This window comes from Tinamus guttatus, unplaced genomic scaffold, assembly GCF_059628265.1.
Source record: "Tinamus guttatus ecotype Peru unplaced genomic scaffold, ASM5962826v1 Tinamus_guttatus_pri_ptg000056l, whole genome shotgun sequence".
Lineage (NCBI taxonomy): Eukaryota > Metazoa > Chordata > Aves > Tinamiformes > Tinamidae > Tinamus > Tinamus guttatus.
The window spans coordinates 1,487,804-1,509,482 of NW_028288590.1; the positions used below are offsets into that span (position 1 = coordinate 1,487,804).

The window sequence follows — 21,679 nt, forward strand, 5'->3', positions numbered from 1 at the left end:
CAGTTGCTTGTAAAACTTGATTTATCCTGTCATAAAAAAAGATGGAATAAATCAAACATAAGCAATGCATCTTTCTTCATGGACCAGACCGAACAGCTAATTTAGGAGTCTATTTTTTAGATGGCTGAAATTGGGTGAGAAACATGCTACCCTACATTTTTATGTAAATCTAATTCCTATATTTGTCCATAGATGAATTGTTTAAAAAACAGCTATATGTAAACACTCAATGAAAAAAAATAAAACCTTGAAAGATTTCAGAATGGAAAAGATCAAATATGGTTAATTCATATATATTTTTGTGGGTGAGTGAATAACTATAATGCCTGTAACAGTCAAGAATTCCACCCACCCAATCTGTATATATGAAGTATAATGATTTTTAAATAGTAAAAGACAAATGGTATCCTTGCCTATTAAGCAAGCTTCTATTTTTTTCAAAAATAAAATGTGTAATATTTTTAGTAGTAGAAAAAAAGAAACAGAGTTTGTAACTTAAGATTTGTGATCCTCTGAAGTCTTAGAGAATTCAGGGCCAATCACATTGTCAAATGATGACATTTGCTTATTTTCACTAGGTCCCAGGAGTATTATCTGTTGGATCCCAGGGTTCAGTGGTGCACAAAAACAACTAACGGATTAGCTGGTTATTTAAAGTGGCTTAGCGTGCGGTGGGAAGCTAAAGAGAGTAGCAATAATATTTTCAATCATGCACTTAAAAGAAAACTAGCTCTATAAAAAATCCAATCTAAGAATTAAATTCAGAGACATCAGAATAACATTTGGAACTTGCAAATGCTCAGAAGTTGTTTCTACTGATAAATATGGTTACTAAACCAGTAGCCAGTAATAACCCATTTTAGAAGAGGAATAAGTATAAGTAACAGAATACTAGCAAGAATATAATCACTACATTAGCCGACATATATTAAAAACTTAAATAATTGTATTAATATTTAAGAAAGCAAAGTTTGTAGTGAAATATCTGTGCAATATAATTATATAGTGTTTCTATATATGATACAGAAGTGGAACTAAAAGCATCATTTAAAAACTTCTATAAGCATTACATTAAATAAATAAAATAGTAAAAAACATGACAGGCAGTGATTCACTGAGCAGTGTTTCTTTTTGCTGGTTTACACAGCCAGTTATGAGAGCTTGCTGTAATCCTGATTAAGTAAAGAAGTTCCAAATCACATTATACATCTGGTAGCAATTAGATAGAACAGTTACCATCTGGGGACATGGTATTTCCAATGGAAAAGAAAAAAGAAAAAGAAATTTGGCTTAACTAAGTCATGGTAAAACACAAACCTCCTATTTATTCATAAATTACACTCACACATGTATACTGTTGCATTATTTATGCAATATGAAGAATGCCTCATGACAAACTCCACTGATCTGTGTTATGTTTTATTGATTGTTGTGAGAGAAGAAACAGGAATTATTTTCATTTTCAATTTTGAATGAAGTTGTGATGCAGGAATTAATACCAGGAGATAGTTAGAAATGGTCTCAGAAGGTGAGCAGAAGAAACTCCAACAGTAGACACATTTAAATTTTATGTCACTAGAAAATTTAGTTTGGAGGATAACCCTGTGCTGATAAGAGGATAGGTTAGATAACCTGTATTCCCTATCCCAGTTCTTATTTTATGTGGTTCTGTGAGTCTTGCAAGCAACTGAAGGAAAAAGTGTAGAAATTAAATACTCAAAAGGTGAAGAGACTGTAAAAATAATATAGGGGAGCTCACTCAATGAGATATTAGACCCTCTGCTCTGAACATTAGCTGCCTAAGGTGAACCCAGTCTGGTGATTAACATTAGCTGAGATTAAGCAAATGGATTATGATGTTTTCCTAGCTGACCACACTTGGAATAAGACTATAGATGTTCATTTCATATAGCATAGGCAATAACACGCACTATTTATAAAACTCTGAAAACAAGCGACTCTTTTATTTACATAGGATGTGACTGTCGGTGAGTAAAATAAAATTATATTTAATACTTAATAGCCACAAGGCACTATATATATTCTTAAAGTTTAAATTGTTCTATTTAGTATCTTTTTAAAATTGAGCAGCTTTAAATAAACTTTGAATGAGTGATGTTGTGAGAAAGCAGGCAATGGTACCAAATTCTGAATTTTGTTTTATTTTCTTGCAAAATCAAATTCTCAACATTCTAATTTCAAAAATAAAATGTTTTGGATTACATAAAACCAGTTAGCTGTCTCTCAGCAATTTTAGGAGAAAAACATTAAAGTTTAAAAGTCTGTAATCTGTTTAAGTTGAAGTGAAGCTATTACAATGCAATGACTTGTAGCATGAGAGAGTAGCTTCTACAATATGATGATTACTCTTTTGTTGAAATGTTTGATATTTGTAAGGTATAATTATAAGATATTTGAAGGATGTGTAAGCAAATGCTACTATTACATTTTAATGTTAAAGCTAAAAAGTATTTATTCATAACGTGCTCTGCAAAGATGTATTCCCTGCCAAAAGCATATGATTGCACTAATTTCATGTTTTGCTATTATAGAGAGCAAATTTTCTCTTAGTTACTTTTGCGCATTCATATTATTTCATATTTATTAAAAAGTGTCATTTTTGTTTATGATTTTTTTTCTTTGCTTGTCTTCATTTCCATTACTTTTACAGTGTCCAGATTGACAAATATTTAGTTCCATATAAAATGTATTGCATTTCTCTTCAAAATTTTGATGCCTATATAACTGACTGTTTGGCAGAAGTACAAATATACAAAACAACTTACAAGAGTATGATTTAAAAGCTATTATTATCAGTAAACTTTTGAGAAATTTTATGGTTTTAGGTCTTGTAAAAATAAATAATTGAACAATTAGATTAAATCTCACTCTATTATATGGGTGAATATATGGGTAAATATATGGGATCTATAGTGGGTAAAAAGTTATTGTACAGAGAAGCTGAGGAGCTAAATCCGTTCACGCCCGTCTCTAGCCATTAAAATATGGACTTAATTGTTTCCACCCTTTCCTAAGAGATGCTGGCCTGGACTGTGTTAACTAAACTGAAGTTTTCTCAGCCAGCTAAATGGAGAAATGGGATTATAGTTTTGCGCTCTTATTTCTGCTCTCATTGGAGCTGAACATATGTTCAGCTGTAAACAAGGAAATTTTATGTTGCAGCTAGTAATACAAATGCCCTCAGATTTCCTCTAGGAAAATCCCTATGTACAGAATGAAGCGTGAGATGTGAAGTGACTAATCCAGATTGTGTCCTTAACTCACCTAGCAACCTGTCAATTTAGAGGTGTAATCAAAATGTAGGCAGCTAATGTATCGGTGTGTCAAAAATGATGAGCACCTATATTTCTCATAGATTTCAGTAGAAGTGGTCTTCCTGATACCAAAAAAAAAGTCATTTCCTTAGGCATTATGGACTGGACTGCTTAACCTGCTGCAACTAAACTTGATAATTTCTTCCTGTGTATTGCTTAATTGGATATTCATACTTTTTTTTTAGTCATTTTAATTGAAAGCTGATTACCTAAAATCGCTCTCTGTATACAAGTGCTGATCTGTTAGATTGTTTTCTAATTTTAGCACTTACAGAGTATAATTTGCAGTGTAGACAATACAATACGGGAATTTTCTTCCTCTCCTTGGATCATTGTTCAAAATAAAATATCTTGTTATTACTGTAGTGTCATGAACATCAAAAAAAGATATTAATTCACTATGAAAACAAAACATCCAAGCTGAAAACAGTTGGTTTTTTGGGGAGAAAGGTTGTAAGAATATAGGAAAAATCTTGTCAAATCAGACTCCATTTGACCCTTGACTGTCTTGAAAAATGGCAACATTTTCTTATCATTTTCAAAACCGATGTACATAGTGGCAAAATAACTCAAAAGATTGTTTTGCACATTAATAAAAATGTGCAGTAACCAGAAGAGATAGTGTGTTCCATTAAGCAGTATCACCACTACCTCAAGGTGACATTGTCAAAGAATTTAATTTATATTATTTTGATGACAACATATTTCCTAGGATTGCTTTGTTTTTAGAACAACTTTTTGGTAAACTTTCAGTTCCTCCAGGCTGATTAGCTGGCTAGCCATTTCTAGCTTGTGTTACAGTCAAAGCAAGCCAATTATTAAGATAAAGTAATTTTGTTCAGTGAAGGGACATCATTAAAGCATCTGTATGTAGATCAGATTCAAACAGAATATAGTGAGAGAGCTCCATTTTCAAGCATGAAGACTATCCGTATAGTTGCCAGAAACAATCTATTGCTTAATGACCAGTGTTCACATGGTTTAATTATAGAAAACTACAACTTAGATCTGTAGATTTTCACTTAGTATAATGCTAATAACAAAATGGTTGATTTATATGTCATGAAGTGTCATGAAAGCTTATAGTAGAAAAGCAATTTATGATGCAGATTACTAAGTGTAATCACTAAAACACAATTTTAAAACAGGTTTGGGGGCTCATTTTGATAAAATGTGCAGTGTAATAAAAGAGGAGTCTTCTTTTTCTGAAACCAATATATTTCCCCTGGTATAAAATTAACACATGAAATCAGAATAAATGTGTTTTTTTTTGTGTTTCATTTTATTTGTTCTGGACTGAAAATGGCCTATGACGCAGCATTTATTACTCTCTCCTTATAAAAAAAATCTCTAATATTAAGTACGAAGTGCTATGAAGTGCTGCAATTAGCATCACCCTCAAGAAAGAAAACATTTAATTACAATTATGGACCATCAAACTACCTTTTTCTAAAGAAAGGTCTGTTGTGCCAAAATTGTAAATAATCTGAAATCACATTGGAGAGTTTTGGGACTAGACAAGAGGACAAGAGGCAACAGCCACAAATTGAAGCACAGGATTTTCCGTCTAAATTTGAGGAAAAACTTAACTGTGAGGGTAACAGAGCCCTGGCACAGGCTGCCCAGAGAGGTTGTGGAGTCTCCTTCTCTGGAGATCTTCCAAACCTGCCTGGATGCCACCCTGTGCCACGTGCTCTAGGTGTCCATGCTGGAGCAGGGGACTAGATGATTCCTAGAGGTCCCTTCCAACCTCAGCCATTCTGTGATTCTGTGATTCTGTGACTATTTGCAAGTAGAGCTATGTTATCTTAATCCGACAGTATTGAGTCTTTGTGGAATTTAGAGATAACAGCTTGGATCCAATTAAATCCAAAATGATTTTTGGCACAATTTGCGGCTCTTAGTTTCTTATAAATTGTTTCTCTGTACCTTTCAAACTGAAGATTGTATTATTACTAACCACGAGAGGACTTTCACATCCATCTCCTTTTTCTTCCAGATTTCTGTCAAAATGAGCGAAACGCCTTCGACCAGTTACTCAGTGAATCAGCCAAACTCCTCTGAGAGTGAACAGACTTTATCTACACGCCATTTCAATGTCACTGAACCTGTTGTGGCCAAACGGATCTGTTTCTACAAAAGTGGAGATCCTCAGTTTAATGGAATTAAAATGGTTGTTAATAATCGATCTTACAAAACATTTGATGCCTTGCTTGACAGTTTATCCAAACGGGTCCCGTTACCTTTTGGGGTGAGGAATATTAGTACACCAAAAGGGAGACACATCATCACTAATCTGGAGGATCTTGAAGATGGAAAATCGTATATTTGTTCCCACCAGAGGAAAATGAAACCCATCAACCTTGAACGGGCTAGGAAAAAGCCACTGCCTTGGCAGATCAGCAGGCCTGTCAGTGCTCGTCGTCGAGCCGTGCAGTTAGCAAAGGAGGATGAAGATGGATTTGGCCACAGAGAAAGAAAAGTAACAACTCCTAAAAAGCTGCTTGTTTTCAAAAATGGTGATGTAAGACTCAAGCGCACCATAGTTCTGGGAAAGAAAAATACGCAGACCTTTGAGGCCTTTCTGGATTATATGAGTGAATTAATGCAGTATCCAGTTGTGAAACTGTATACTACTGATGGCAGAAAGGTAAGAATAAAGATAAGCATTGATAATTTTACCATATTTTATTCTAGACTATTCTAATAATAAAAAAAGATGATTCGCTCCATTAGGAGACTGGAAGGCTGGCCCAGGTATGAGGTCTGCTGTGCTCAGTGTCGCCTATTGCCTTTCTATGCTTGTCCCCCTTCAGAAAGGCTGCTAGTTTTGTACATGAATTTCGGAACCAGAGAGAGGCAAGAGAAGACATTGGATTCCAAGTAACCATAAAACGTCACTTTTGTTTTTCTTACTCAGGCCTTTTTCAGGCAAGCTCTCAATTATGTATTTTTGCCTGCTTATGCAGAAACTTCTCTTAGCCTAAGCAGTGCTTTTCAATATTTTTAAAAAACTAAAATCATTACTAATACCTGTAGATATTTTAGGATTCTGCAAATACAGAGAGGGCTTTTTGCCGTTAATGAGCTGGAACTATGAGACTTTATTATACCTTACAGTTTCTAAATTGTGGACCAAATTCTGTGCCTCTAAATTCAAATGCTGCAGCAATAATAAGCCTGATTTTCACCTTGTTCGCTATTTTATATAATTTTATGAATTTTATCTTACTTAGTGTTTTCTGATTCTGTATGTTGTTTAATACCAGAGACGCACTTGTGATTTTACTGGGTGGCAAGTACCTGTAAAGGGAATTCCAGGCAGAATGTCTGCCCAAGGGAAATCTCTGTTTACCTGCTTCTGTGTTAGCTTAGGAAAGTGTCTGTATCATCACCTATAAGTCAGTGAAGTGCACTTTGCAAATCTTATCTTGCAACATATCTTTCATAAATTCACATATAAATTGAAAACTGTCTTAGACAAGATCCCTAATAACTTGATCTAAAGCTAGAACTCTGTTGCAGTAAATGTAAATAGGAATTCTGAGTTCCTTATTTATTGCTCTAGGTGCTTGTTTGTATGTATACCTACTTCCAAACATACGTTCTTATTTCATGGCTGTGCATGGTCACTGCACAATGATGAAATTAAATTTTATATGCAAACACTTAATTATAAGAGAATTGTGATCTAGATGCAAGTTTTTTTTCTCTTTTTCTCAATTTTTTTCTATTATATTTATATAACATGATATACTCTCACAAAGATAGGAATTGCCTTACAGGAACTGAAAAATTAATTCTGCTCTGTGATACATATTTAATTGCTTGCTGCAGACTACTGTAGAGACTAACAAGTAAAGATATTAAAGCATGAAAGGGATAAATCTCTTACATTATTACTTGCAGTTATTAAGGCAGAGAATTTAATGTTACTTTCTTTTCCAGGTTCCTAATCTTCAGGCCCTGATATTGTGCTCTGGAGCTGTAGTCGCAGCAGGGAGAGAGCCTTTTAAACCAAGCAATTATGATCCTCTTGGGTATTCACGGCCTGCTAAATTGCTTGGAATTGGAAATCGTGTGTACCCAAAAGCAAATGCCAAGCTGGAGAATGAAAGTAGTAAGTTCCTTGAATTAATTTGTATTTTATTAATTGTTTTATCTCTCTCAGCATAAGACATAAACCATGACAATCTTACTAGAATCAAGGATATTCAAAAAGGCCAGTTGAAACTGTTTATTTTTGCTCAGACTTCTCTATTGGCATATGAAAGATCAAAGTGTTGATTTTCTTTTTAAAGTATAAGCTGACTTCTCAGATGGTATGCATATTTTCTTCCAAACTGACTTATTTAGAATATGGGTGCAAATCTTTAAATGTATTTTATTTATTGATTGTGAGTGTTATCAATTTTTCTGCATCAGTGTTTGTAACGGCAGTGGCAAAAGAGAAACCCCAGCGTACTTTGGAGAATAATGTAGCTCCTAGATGTCTGAGCTTCAAATTGTCTGTGCAGAGTTCAGATCTTACTTTAACAAATGAAGGTTTGACATGTTATCATGCGTTTCAATTTTTTTTCCTGTAATTGCTCCACATAAACAGAAAAACCATCACAACTTTCATCCTTACAAATCCCCTCTTGCATAAAAAGAGCATTATTCTTTATTATATTCTCATGGCTATGATGTATGCTTTTCAGATATGTTTGGGAAAAGGTGAAAATACTTTGACTACTCTTGGAGCTGCATGACTGACAAGGGTCAGGGAGAATGGCAATTGGTCAGTGGAAGATCAGGAGTATGAATAGCTGTTGGAGATAAAGCAATATGAGATAAAGCAAAGCTAGAGCTTTAGGTGATGTAGGACTTCCTGCAATTAGGGCAAGCTGTAGGGCAGAGGTACTGTCCAAGGGGAAACTTGCTTTATACAAAGGTACCATGTGCTCTTGGCATGACTGCGTGCTGCACTGATGAGGCCAGGGAACACTGTAATTATTTCCGTACTGAGACTTTCTGTGAGAATCATTTCTGTGTCATGGGGCCCACTGCTACGCAAGACAACAGCTTCCATCTGCTCGAAGGAGTTTCTTCCAAGTCTTTCTCAGTTTATTTTGCCCCCATCAAACTATTCATTTTAGTTTTTGTCATCTTTCATGTTCTTTGCGTTGCTCAGCTAGTTTTGCTGGCTGTTTGCAGAATACAGCTATTGTATGAAGAGAGAATATATAGGGACTCTTTGAGGAAAATTCTACAGAAATAGAAATCCCATCCAGATTTTGTGCTAAGTCAGAGATCCAGGCTTAAAATAATAAAAAAATGCGAATAGCTAAGATTCTGATAAGTATTTTCATCACATTCTTAGTGAACAAAAATTAAGTGTAAGATGGGGGAAAAAAAAGACCAAAAAATACTGTTTTCTTAACTGGAGAAATTCATAGTATCCTCTGTAAAAGACATTATAAATAATGTGAAAGCCTGAATTATCAAATTTCAGGGACTTTCTTCCAATTACATTTCGTGGAGATAAAGTGACATATTTATTTTGGGAAATGAAAGATCTGGAGTCTGCTAGAGGAGTTAGTCTAAACTTTTATTTCTGATTCAGTTCATGGAAAAGCATATGCATGGAAAACATGCAAGGCACTCCTCCTGTTAATATGTTAATCATGAAAAATCTTGAAATTAAACCTTATGTGCATATTTGAGCAATGCTTAACTTCTAGTAATGTAGTTAATATTAAATGTGATGAAATACATTTCCATATTCCAAACTTTTATATAAAATGATGTTATTTATGTACCAGTAGCATTTGTGGATAATGTCTCTGTCCATACACTGTTTAACTTAGAGATGCAATGCTTCTAAGAAGAAAGCAAAATTTCATTTTTTTTACCTCATGTTCTTTTAATCTCTCATATTTTCACTGACAACTGATAGAAAGAGATGAGATTTTAAGAACCAAAACTGTTGCAAAATAATCAATGCATATTTTAGGAGTATTTAATATGTATGAAAACATATGATGGACTATCCCCAAAAACTCTGTTAGGTGAGTGGAAGTATTCTTATTGGCTTCAGTGAGTTTTGGGCCATCCTCTAGAGTAAAATATAAATATAAAACATATAAAATATAAAACATAAAATATAAAAATATAAATATATCTCATAATTTCATCATTTAAATTTTATATGAAATTCAGATGCTTAAAGGATAATTTCATTAGAAATTCAGTACATAGGCCTGCATCTGTACTCTTTATTATTATCCCATATATCAATAGACAGTAACTCTATTCATAATAATGATTACTCGCACGAGGAAGATTGTCGGACTAAGTTCAGAGAGATTTATTTTCACCTTGCCTGATACACCCTTAGCACCGACTGTCAGTACAAATAGGCATTAATTCATTAGTGATTGTTAAAGTATAAAAAAGATGTAACATTTTCCAGCTTTAAAGCTTTACTCCCAAAAAAGCAAGGGCCTGTGAACATCTTGGCAGGTTCAAGGCAACCTCAGCTCCTGACTAAGTGTCAAATTGGAGCATTTAGTAATTTTGGGGGCTTTGGAGCATTAGATCAGACCATAGCTCTGGATTAGAAAGGGTCCATTGCAAAATAAAATGAAATAAAACTTTAGTTCAATTATGATACTTAATAAAAATATGGTTACATATCACTCTAAAAAAAATTCTTAAAATGAATAGAAAAATTAGATATACTGTTCTTTTTATTCTAATACTCTGAAAAAAAAAACTTTACTAGATTCTTTTATACTAATTTTCCTTTTTTCTTCTTTTCTCTTCCCTTGCTGCCTGTCTGCTGTGTCACCATCTGGATCCTTATGCATGATAATTGTCTGCACTGCTTTTCCTCTGCTGAATTAATTTGTGCTTTTTCAATGTTTTTATTGGTAGTGAGAGCTGAAATGGCCTCTAGCTCAAGGTCTCAGATATTCTCAATTTCTTCTGATAAAGGATCCAGCAATGATAACACCACAAATGATAATAACTCAGATTCTTCCTATGGTCTTGAGAATTATAAAAGTGTAGTAGGAAATCAGTCACTTACTGATGAAGATTTATCTGTGGCACAGTATGAAGATGACATTGAGAAATCTGTTCACCTTAATCAAGATGGCAGCATGACAGTAGAAATGAAAGTTCGATTCAAAATTAAAGAGGAAGAAACCATAAAATGGACAACAACTGTCAGTCGTGCTGGCCTTTCTGATGGCAAAAATATTAATATTGGCAATTCTACAGCAGGTGCAGAAGACTGTTTATCTGATGTAAATATATCAGCATGTATAAAGCCAAAAGAGGTTCCATTTTTGGAGAGCTCCAGCAATGGAGTGGGAGTCTCACTGCAGCAGTTCAATGCAGAAGTGTCAGACAAAGAATCACAGTCTGATTTAAAAACTGCTGATTATAGTACCTGTCAGACAAACACTTCTGCAGACCTAGATGTTAGTAATGCATCTGAGAATAAAACAAGACCTCGTTTTTACAGGCCTCCCACTCCTGGGCCAAGACGTGTTAGACAAAAGAAAGCAGTAGTTGAAAGTGTCACCTTGGTATCTGAGAAGGAGATTCAGGAGAAAACAGTTGGACAGTTTTCCTACAGTGAAGAAATACAGGATGGTGAAAGCAAATCTGAGTATTGTATGGTTGCTCATTCAAGCAGCAAAAAATCAAGTACTAGTGAAATGAGTGACAATGATTTGTTAAAACTTTCTTCAGAGAGTAGGAAGAAAGAAGAAGTGCTTTTTAAAGTAAGCCACAAAAGTCATGATTTAATAGAAACCTCAAATACGAAGAAATTAGATTTGTCTGATGAGGATGAATTGTTACACAAAATATTAGAGAAATCTGTTGTAGAACAGGGTGCATATAACAGCTTAGTATCAACACGCAAAGCTAACATCAGTGGTTTTAAGCCAGCATCAAAAATTTACCAGGGAACTAGGCCAGTTTCTGCAGACAATACTCAGGAGCTGTGTGATCTTAAACAAATAAAAAGATCACTGAGTTCTTTCATTAGCTATTCAGAATTAATTCAGTCAAAAAATGAAGAAAGAAAATGTAAAAGTTCTGATTTATTATGTTTTTCTCAAGATTCAGTGCATTCACCCTGTTGCAGACATAGTCAGACAAATATGATACCTGCATGTAGTAAAGCTGCCATTGAAAAAATAGATCCAACAACTGGATTCTTTCCTAGTGTTATTGAAAGTGAGAATCAAAAGAGCACCAGGACTGAATCTGTTACGGTAACACATCCCACTGATGAAAGCCAGGCTGCAACTTCCCTCACGAAAAAGAAAAAGAGAAAATCATTGTCTAACCTCCCAGAACAAGATATACATGAAGATGGAAAAGATAAAGAAGTATTAGGGATAATTAAAAGTCAGGGAATATATATCACAGGTGAAACTACACAGAATTCCACAATACAGGCTACATATTCTGAAATGCCTCAGAAAAAAGAAATGGAATATTTTGTCAAAACTACTGATAGATCTGTTAATTCAGACAAAAGCATAAGGCCTGAAGATGAGATTTGTCACCAGTCTTCAGTAGAAAACCAGGAATGTGGATTGTCTAATAGGAAAATCAGAGCAAATACACAGCTGAACAAAATAAAATCCAAGTCAGGCAAAAAAAATAGTTCGGCCTTGTGTGCAAAGCAAGAAGATAGCCTAACGAGAGTTGATTCAAAAACTGAAACTGAACAGGGTCAAGATAAGGCAAGTATTGAGAAAGAAGGCACACATCTCACAATGAATTCTTTTGAACAGATACCTAATTCAACAATGATATCCACGCCATTGTCAGAAGTATCAAAGGATCATCATTTAGAAAAAGAAAGGGATAATAATAGTTTGGAAAACTTGTCATCAAAAAAAGAGAAAAAGGAAAAGAAAATTAAGAAGAATCTAAGTAAAACATCAAGTAAGACAAGTGTATCAGAGAGAGCCCTTACACTAGAGCCTCTGAAACAGGAGGATTTTCAAGATCAGGTTGCTGAGCATTCACTTGAAAACTATGTTCAAAGTTGGCTGAAGAACTTGTCACCAAATTCTGTCTTACCCCCTATAAGCAAAAAAGAAGGAAATGTAGAAAATAGCAAATTTTGTCCCTCTTCTGAAGAAAATACTAATGCTTTTATCAACAAAGAAGCTAGATATATCACAGATAAAGTTCATGTAACAAGAAAAAATACCCTGATTGAACATAATCTAACCAAAAAAACATTAAAGCCTCTATGTGAATTAGAAGGTTTTGAAGAATCAGCAAAACATTCATGTGGAAGACAAACTGACTCTTTGATTAACACTAGTACAGCTGTAATAGAAGAAGCCAAGTATTTATTACAGTCAGATTTACATCATGGCACTAAACTACAGATGTTCCATGAAACACATGACAAGGATAAAAATAAATCAGAAGCTGATATTCAAGATACTAATCTCTATGAAAGAAAAAGTTCTGAAGTTGCTGTTCAAGTTGATTCCTCCGCTGTCAATGAGAAAATGGGAACTGATGTTCAGACTAACTGCGTGTCCAGCATGTTGCTGGGTGAATTTCAATCCGTTTTGCTTGGTCTCCAAAAAGAACATAGTGGTTGTATAGGAAAAGCATGCAGCCTTTCAGATCTCTCTCCTTCAGCTTTTGGTTCTTCCTCCAATCTCCTCCTAGCTTGGCTACTTGTAGTGAATCTGAGAGAGAGTTTGACGGGCACAACCAAAGATGATATGCAAAAAAATATCTGTAGCTGTTCAGAAATATTTACACAGTTGCCATTTCTGAAACAAACTACAATCATAGAAAAAATTGATGAACTTAAGACTGCTATCTCACATTTTGAACAGTCGACAGAAAATAACTTACTACAGTCTGGAAGAGAACTCAAAAAACAGGACTCTACACATTGCCTTGAAAATATGCCCATATCTGAAAATCATAATAATTTACATTTGCAAGAAAATGAAAACTCAGTTGAATCCTGCTTTCCAAAGGACACTATAAATTTTGAAGAAGCTCAAGAAAATGTTGGTGAATTAGAAAGCTGTTCTGATATACAGAAAGAACTTTATATAGCAACAGAGACTTCAGAACTAAATGATTTAAATACTCCCAAAACATTGCTAAATGGAAAATACACCAATACTAATTCAGATGATTGTAGCCTTACATCGTATGTAAAGCCACATGGAAGAAATGAAGAAATGGTTGATAGTTCATTGCAGCATTTTCAAGATACTGATGCATTGCTTAATAATGAACAGCCAGAAACTTCAGTAGAGCCTAAGTCGACTGTTCCTAGGGTAACTTCTAGAGAGAAAATCTGTAACTTAGATCAGGTTACTTCTGAAGTAGTAGGAGAAAAAGATCTATCAAACACCTATCAAAGCAAAGATGAGAAAGTTGCCCCAAAATCAGCAGGTAATGATGAAAAGCCAAATAACCAACTTAATCAAGGTTCTGACCTCTCTACAGAATATGATTATGAGGATGATTCTGTTCAGGAGGGAAGGAAAGATACAGAAACTCATGAAGAAACCTCTGAGAGGTTATCTACACCTTCTCCATTATCTTTTTGTTATGAATCGAAGCAAATTACAGAATGTGATATGAGTGAAGGAGAACAAAAATTACAAGTGAAAGAGCTGGAGAATAGAATATGTTCCGATATTTCTCGATTAGAAAAATGCTTAAAAAGTCCTGCTACATCAGACTGGTCAGATTACAGACCCGACAGTGAAGATAGTGATTGTAACTTTAGAGCATCCAGCGATTTGACCAATGAAAGTGGGGAGGAAGCAGCACTTGAAAAACATTATAATACTGGCTATGTAAAAAGGACCATTGAACGACTTTATGGTAAGGCAGAAGCTTCATTTAAACCTAACTTTCACACAGGAATTCCTTATATGTCTAAAGTATTTCAAAAGAATACTGAGGAATTCCACTCTACAGTGGTGGAAAGAAAAGTTTCTTCTTTTGAAGAATCTAGGTCTTATTCGGCAGAGAAATTGTCACTGCCATCAGAAGAATTTCCAGAAAACATAAACAAGGATGACATTACATGGAGAAGAGAAAATATTTCTTTATCAGGACCACAAGTTGCTCTTAATGGAGAAGAGACAACTTATACTAATGACTGTTCAGGGGAACCTCCAAAGCAATGTTGTCAACCTAGTATACATGCTAATGAAGATGAAGGAATATTGATTGATAAAGGCAAATGGCTACTTAAAGAAAATCATTTGATCAGACAATCGCCACCTGAAAGGATTGGAATGTATGGTAATTTGGATTCAACATCAACAGACACAATGTTTGATACCAATAGCGAAGATGCTCCATATTCACACTTTGGCAATCTGACTCAATATCCAGCCCTCAAAGAAATTTCTTCTTCAGAACTTGAAGATATGGTTAAACCCTCAGAAAATGTTTGTAACTACTTCAATATACCTCATAATAGTGATTCAGATCCTTTTCTGGATGACTTGAGTACAAAAAGCAAACCTAGCCTCCACTGTAAAACCAGCTCTCTTCCTATAGGAAACAAAGAAAAAATCAACCCATCAGTAATGGAATGTTCTACTTCTAAATGTGTTTCCACAGGAGCTAATACCAGTTTTACACCCTTAACACCTGTAGAGTTTAGATTGCCTGATAACAAGGTGCATCCATTAAAACAGCCTTTAAATGATGAACCCATACAGTCTCAGCCAAATGATGTCAGTAATGCTAACAGAAGTACTCTTCGGGAAGAAGATTCTTTAGATAAACTTCATGCTATATGTGGCCAACATTGTCCAATACTGATGGCAATAGTAACACCAGTTAATGAGGAACAGAGAGGATATGTCTACCAAAAAGCATCTGACCTTGAGAACCAGCTAGGTCTCTACTCATTGGCCAAGAAGGGTCAACATTTACTATGGTCTTGCAAAGATTTAATAAAAGATGAAAATAATTATGTGACTATTAAGAATAACTGTATCAGTAAGATTGCCAATAATATTTTTAATAGATTTTATGCTAATAACACATTAGATTTTATTAGTAACCTTGACGTTCTAAAATCTTCAACCTTGAAAGAGAGAAGCAATTTAGGGAAGTTCTGTGTTATAGAGGATATGGAGGTAAATCCTGTGAAGATCCACAATTGTCGTAATAGTGTATGTAAACCTAAAGTCAGTGGTGTAGCGGTAGGCACAAACAGTGAGACACCAGACACAAACCTCAAAACATGCCAAGATTTAAGAGTAATTCTAATTAATATTGTTGAAGAAAAATTGTCTACTTTGTTGACAGATCCATCACGAATCTGCCATTCTGAAATATTCTTGAAGCGTGAAATTTCTTTAAGTAGTGTTGAACATAATGCCTCTGAAATTACAAAAAATGAAAATGCCTTTCCTGCAGGAGAAGATGAAGAAGGTATTTCCTTCTGTGCCATGGACAGTGGAAACAGCAAAGAAAAGAAAGATACGTAACATGAATCTTGAGAGCTCTGTAACATTATATTGATAAGAACATTTTCAGAAAATAATTAATCATAAAGTAAACTGCTGAATGCCAATCCCAAGCAGAACTCCCAAGGTGCAGATAGCTTAAACCTGAATAAATACTAATCACAATTGTATATGACTGCTAAAAATCAGATAATTACTTAGAACTTTTGTAGGAACCAGTGCAGGACAAAAGCTCTTCTCCTAGTGGTGTTTTCTTGTTTAAAAAAAAAAAATCCTCAGAAATGTTGTCTGCTTAAATATACTCAGTAATATTTCAACCATCTTTTTCATAGAGAAACAATTACTACTTGTTCAACAAAGGATTGGAAGTTTGAAATATCTATCTAAGTTCTGTATTTTGTAACATTTGAGAACAAACTTGAGAATTATCTTTCAGTATAATGGTTTTGTCCAAAAACAGTCACTTGAGGTGGTTAATTTGAAATGAAAAGTAGGAAATACTATTCAAGTGCTGTACTATAATGAAAAGCATCAAATAGTAGTCCTGTTAATTTTATATGGATTAACATTATCAACCAGCTACTTCAGTTTTCAAAGACTAAATTCAGAATAGTTAGGTGAGTAAAGTGATCTTTCAGGCTACATGTAGGTCATCCATACCCAAATGAGATTGCCTCTTTTACTCAGAGGATACTACAAATGGAGTTTATTTATTATGCCTAGTATTCAACAGTGACTGAGGAGGGAGACTGTGTCAGTGGACGTCCTGACTGCCCTTGCCATGTTCCCTTCTGAGGCAGCACACCTTATTCTTAAAAAACATTTTACATATTTTGCATATACCATGTGTTTTAACTGTGTGTGTTTCTTTTCAACCTCTGTTGAGGTTTTATATAAAGGTCATCCATGCTCTTTTTTTTTTTTTTTGTAAATATGTCATATTAAGATAGTCTTAGAGCTATTATTAGTTATGTTTCAGGATCTTTTGATCTATTGTTGGAATTATTTTGAATACCTGTCTACAGCATCTTTTCATATCCTCTGTGTGTAGTGTACATATTATTCAGCTTACAATTTCAAGTAAGTTATTTTAAATAAAAAAATAGAAATTATTTAATGTATATGGAGATTAACATGAGTATTTTGTTTTTGTGGCTACGTTTTAATCTCTAATACCAAACACTGCCTTACTTCCCTGTCAGAGTCAGAGATGCCTCTGAAGAAGTAAGGTGCCGTTGTTCAGTTAGAGTGTGAGAATTTGGCCATTCTGTTTTCTTGGAGGCCGTGTGTGGAGTAAACAGCATGTCTGTACTGTGAGAACCCTTAGGTTGTGGTGCTTCAGTAATGCAGACCAGGGGCTTAATCAAAGCCCATACAACTCTCCTGTGGCCTATGTGTCTTGATTGCCTCCCTGAAGAAACCTGGGCATACCGAAGGAAGCAGAGTGGGACCTGGAGCAAAGCGGCTTTGCAGTATCACTAAGAAACCTGGAATCCTTCAATTCTCCTTAAGAGTTCACAATGGCAGCTATACGTCCTCATAACTAAAAAGTTTCTCTTGTTTGAAGCAGTATTATATTCTATGTAATAAATATCATTACAACCCTAAAACAACATTGTGAAATTGTGCTAATATATTATGCACCAACGATGCCATTGTCAGATTATACTGGCCTTGTTTCTGATCTTCTTTCAACAATCTCCACATCCTTTAGTGTCCTACAGTGGTGTTTCGTGAGTGTTCCAAATGAGTAGACTCAATGGTATTTATTTCATCTGTTTACATGGCAGATCAGAAATAAAACATAGGTTTGAAAATGCAAGTTGAAATTAGTAGTAGAATTCAACTAAATGCCATATAGCATTCTGTGTACTAGGCTTCTAGGCCCTAAATAAAGAATAAATGTTAGCATTATTTGGAAAACTGATGAGCAAACTAATAGTTAGATATAATTCAACGTCTTCATGGATTAACAGCACCCAGTTGACTTTAATTTATCCACACCATCAAAAGTCCTTAGCTGAAGGCTTATTGTAGGGATACTGAGAAAACTGATAAATTACTTGCTCATACCATTATTTTTTGCACTATTTTTTAACACATTTAAAATAAAATTTTACTTTATTTTATATTGTCTCTTTTCTATTACTCTGGATTTTCTGATCCTCTTGTTTTGATAATTCTTAGCAACTGTATTAGAGAAATTTTCTACTTTCAGCAGTACATAGGTAAAATATGAAATCCAGATCAAACCTAATACTGATTCCTGAGGAACACACTATTACTTCTATAATGAGAGGCATTAATACCTCTCATTTCAGAACAAACTTATAATTTTCCATCTAGATATTTTGTCATTCTACAGCTTTTAGACTAACCACTTCCTGCATTTTAATTATTAATTTCCCACATTAGGCTCAAATAGATTAGAACTGGTGTGCTTTCCCTGCCTACAAAGATGAGTTTTTTTAATGAAGGACACCAGGTACTTGAACAAGGCCAGCCCAGATACCTCACGTGGCACATTTTTGGAAAAGTGAGTCTGTTTTCTTTTTTTTTTCTTTTCCTGTTTACCCTTATACAACTGGAGAAAACTGTCCCTTCACTCAAATATATTCAAAAACTTTGCATACTATTGTTTTGGAGTAAAATACATGGGCATTTTTTTACGTCTTTCTACCCATTTTTAATTTTAATTTTTCCATCCTGACATTTCCCAAGCACTGTGTATCACCATTCCCATTAAAAAACTGAGGCCAAGTAACTTTACTCTATCATAACAATATTATTAGTCTTCTCATATTCAGTGTGCATAGTCCCTCTATGTTTATTTTTCTTTAATGTATATGTTTAAATAACATTTCCCTATTTCGATTTTATTTCCTCCAATAGATCTCGTTTTTCAGTTCAACAGGCTTCATTAAACTTTTCCTTTAACTTTTCAAAATTAGTTATTTTTAAATCAAACGTTTAGTATAAGATGCTTTTCCATGTCCTACTTTTTAGCTCAACTGAATCATTCTATGACTGCTTATTCCAAGGATATTTTGAACATTTTCTCTTTTTAAAGTATCTTCATGCTTTACTACATTAAATCTAACCCTAAAATACAATCCCCTCCAGTGATTATTTCAGGAAGAAATCTACTGACTGTGGCAAGTAGGAAACTGCTTTCTACCATTATTATTCAGTTTTTTTCTCCAATCTCTGTAAGTTAGATCCTCACATAATGGTAAACTTCATGGTACTGGCTTTCACCATCTTATTCCTTTCAGCTATCTTATTCTGAAGTAAATTTGATCCAAAAAGATTCTATTTCATCCATGCTTCTTATGTATACTTGCTAATAAAATTTACTAACTTTCCTGACTAGTTACTTACATAAATTATTGTTTGATAGCCATACTCCAGGTGTGATTGCTATTTAATAATTTTACTGGCATCTCTGAAGCTGCAGATTTATGTTTTGCACCAGTAATTCTAGCTTATTTGTTTTAGTGGCTATTTCATTGCATTAATATACAGGATTTCACTTGTTATTTAGGGAAACCATCTAATTTTCTTAAATAAATTAGACACCAAACTTTCATTAACCGCATGTCTGGATTACTGCCCTCATCAGTTTTACAGCTTTCTTTCATTTTATTGTTCAGCATCCTGTGTTATTCATTATAATATCTCCATTTATCATTGTATTCATGCAAAGTTAAAGCATTTCCTCTGATATAATATGATGGTTTCCATTTTTAATAATTTCATTTTCACAAGGAACTTAAGGAAAAAATTCTTGACAGTGAGGGTGGCAGAGCCCTGGAACAGGCTGCCCAGAGAGGTTGTGGAGTCTCCTTCTCTGGAGATCTTCAAAACCCGCTTGGACGCAGTCCTGTGCCACGGGCTCTAGGTGACCCTGCATGTGCAGGGGGGTTGGACTACATAATCTCCTAAGGTCCCTTCCAACCTTAATGATTCGATGATTCTATGTTTTCTGCTTTCTGTGCATGAAAACTGCTTGTGAGACTGTACTAGTCCCAAGAAATTTCTTCCGCATTTCTTATTTTAAATACTTTTTACCATTTATGTCAGCCATTACAGTATATTCACAGCCTTTCTGTCAAGAAGAATCATTTTTATGACAATTTTAAGTGACAATTTTAATAGTAGTATTCATTTTAATATAAAGAACAGGTGGTGAATGTACCTCTCCTTTCAAGATCCTCAAATATTGTAAATTTGCTTCCAGCAAGCAGTGCATTCCTGTTTGTTGTTGTTGTTGTTTGTTTGTTTGTTTGTTTGTTTGTTTGTTTTTTAAGACCTGGCAGCAGTCCTTTCTTTGCAATCTTTGTATCTTTTTGGACTCCAGTCCTTGAGCCATCCCTTCTTCATGTTTACGAAGATGGACAGCTATTATTTATTCTCTATTCTTTCAATTTAACACGTTCAGACTATGACAGTTCTTGTAAATATGAAGTTTGGTCTCTTGATAAAAGTGTCTGCTTGGCAGATTGTTATATTATTTAACAATGACAGTATAATTACTTAGAAAGTCCCCAGTACAGCTAATATGCACATTCATAGTATATTCCAGGAAACTACTGACACTCAAGAGTATTTCTTTAAAACTGAGCAGTGTATTATACTCCAAATTTCTGCAAGTAATGAAATATTTTAGATAACTGCTCTTAAACCATGTAACTTCTCTCAGATTGTGCTTGTGTCTTAAAATTCTATTACTTTCCACTTAGGCCATCCATAGGTCATGGATGTCCAAGCGTTTTCCAACCAAGAAAATCTCAGAATAGGACTGTGGAACAAATCAGGTTAAAAAAAAAAAAAAAAAAAAAAGGTTGGAAAAAAAATGGCTAGTAAAGTACTATTTGAAAGGAGAGAAAAGTAGGAAACAAAACAGATTACTTATAAATGCTGACAACTGACAGATTGCTCTGTATGGTAAGACTGAACTGCTACAGGGGCTACTTCAGCAGTATTATTACAGTACACTGAAGAATCTGTAGCCAGCTCCAATGTTATTGAAACCTCTGTGTTTGCAAATACTCTATGGCATATTTGGTATATTCACCATTTATCCAGTACTTAATCTATATGCTTAATCATAGAATCTGAGAATTTAGACAATGTTTCTTTTTTGATTGCTCAAGATGCTGAGATTAGATCTATGTGTCATAGACTCCAGCTGATAACACACACTCCACAAATCTGTTTTGATTTTCAGTGATATCACTGTCATTTGCAGATAACAGAGATTTCATAAGAATTCAGGCAGGGAAGAAATCAAAAGATCTAGTAATGTAATCACCATTTTATATAGTCTTTTATAAGTGTCTCTTACAGGATTTTTTAGAAGACATCTATATACAGCTGACATTAGTGCATGTGTATGTGTCAGAACAGATCAGACACTGGAAAGATCCATATCACTCAAATTTTTGGGCTAAGAAATCTTATTTGATAGCTGAAGTAAAAATGGTTTATTTACATGTCAAGGTCTTGGGTTCTGTCCTCAAAGATGAGTCAAGCATCATGTTAATGCCTCCCTGCCTCTCCCCTCAAAATCTGGGAGATAATATCTATGCTAATAACTACTGATTCTGCACCACTGCAGTTCCCAGTGTGTGTGTTTTTTACAAACATAACATAACGATCACAAAAAAGTGAAAATTTCCTGAATAAGTATAGCAAATGCTCAACTGCAAATAGGACTCCTGGGTTCTACTATGAAGTTTCACTAATAGTTTAAGATCGTATAATATCAAAACAACAAAGGCTATTAGGCCTTAGCAACTAAGCCTTATTTCTTGCTATCGATTAAAAGTAATATTAATAGTTATGAAG

The 21,679-nt window shown here is 34.4% G+C and overlaps 2 protein-coding genes across 2 annotated transcripts in view; both read left to right on the forward strand.

Annotated features, from left to right (window-relative positions):
- The first annotated feature begins 5,346 nt into the window (after positions 1-5,346).
- LOC104575099 (RP1 axonemal microtubule associated) overlaps positions 5,347-21,679 on the forward strand; it is a 166,632-nt gene continuing 150,299 nt past the window's right edge. The window contains exons 1-2 of the mRNA XM_088540133.1: positions 5,347-5,985; positions 7,284-7,455. Coding sequence (XP_088396259.1) covers positions 5,347-5,985; positions 7,284-7,455 — 811 coding nt within the window. The remainder of the gene's footprint in view (positions 5,986-7,283; positions 7,456-21,679) is intronic.
- LOC148595819 (oxygen-regulated protein 1-like) lies at positions 10,265-15,850 on the forward strand. The gene is made up of 3 exons (XM_088540109.1): positions 10,265-11,334; positions 11,479-14,504; positions 14,559-15,850. The coding sequence occupies exons 1-3, from the start codon at positions 10,265-10,267 to the stop codon at positions 15,848-15,850; spliced, it is 5,388 nt and encodes a 1,795-aa protein (XP_088396235.1).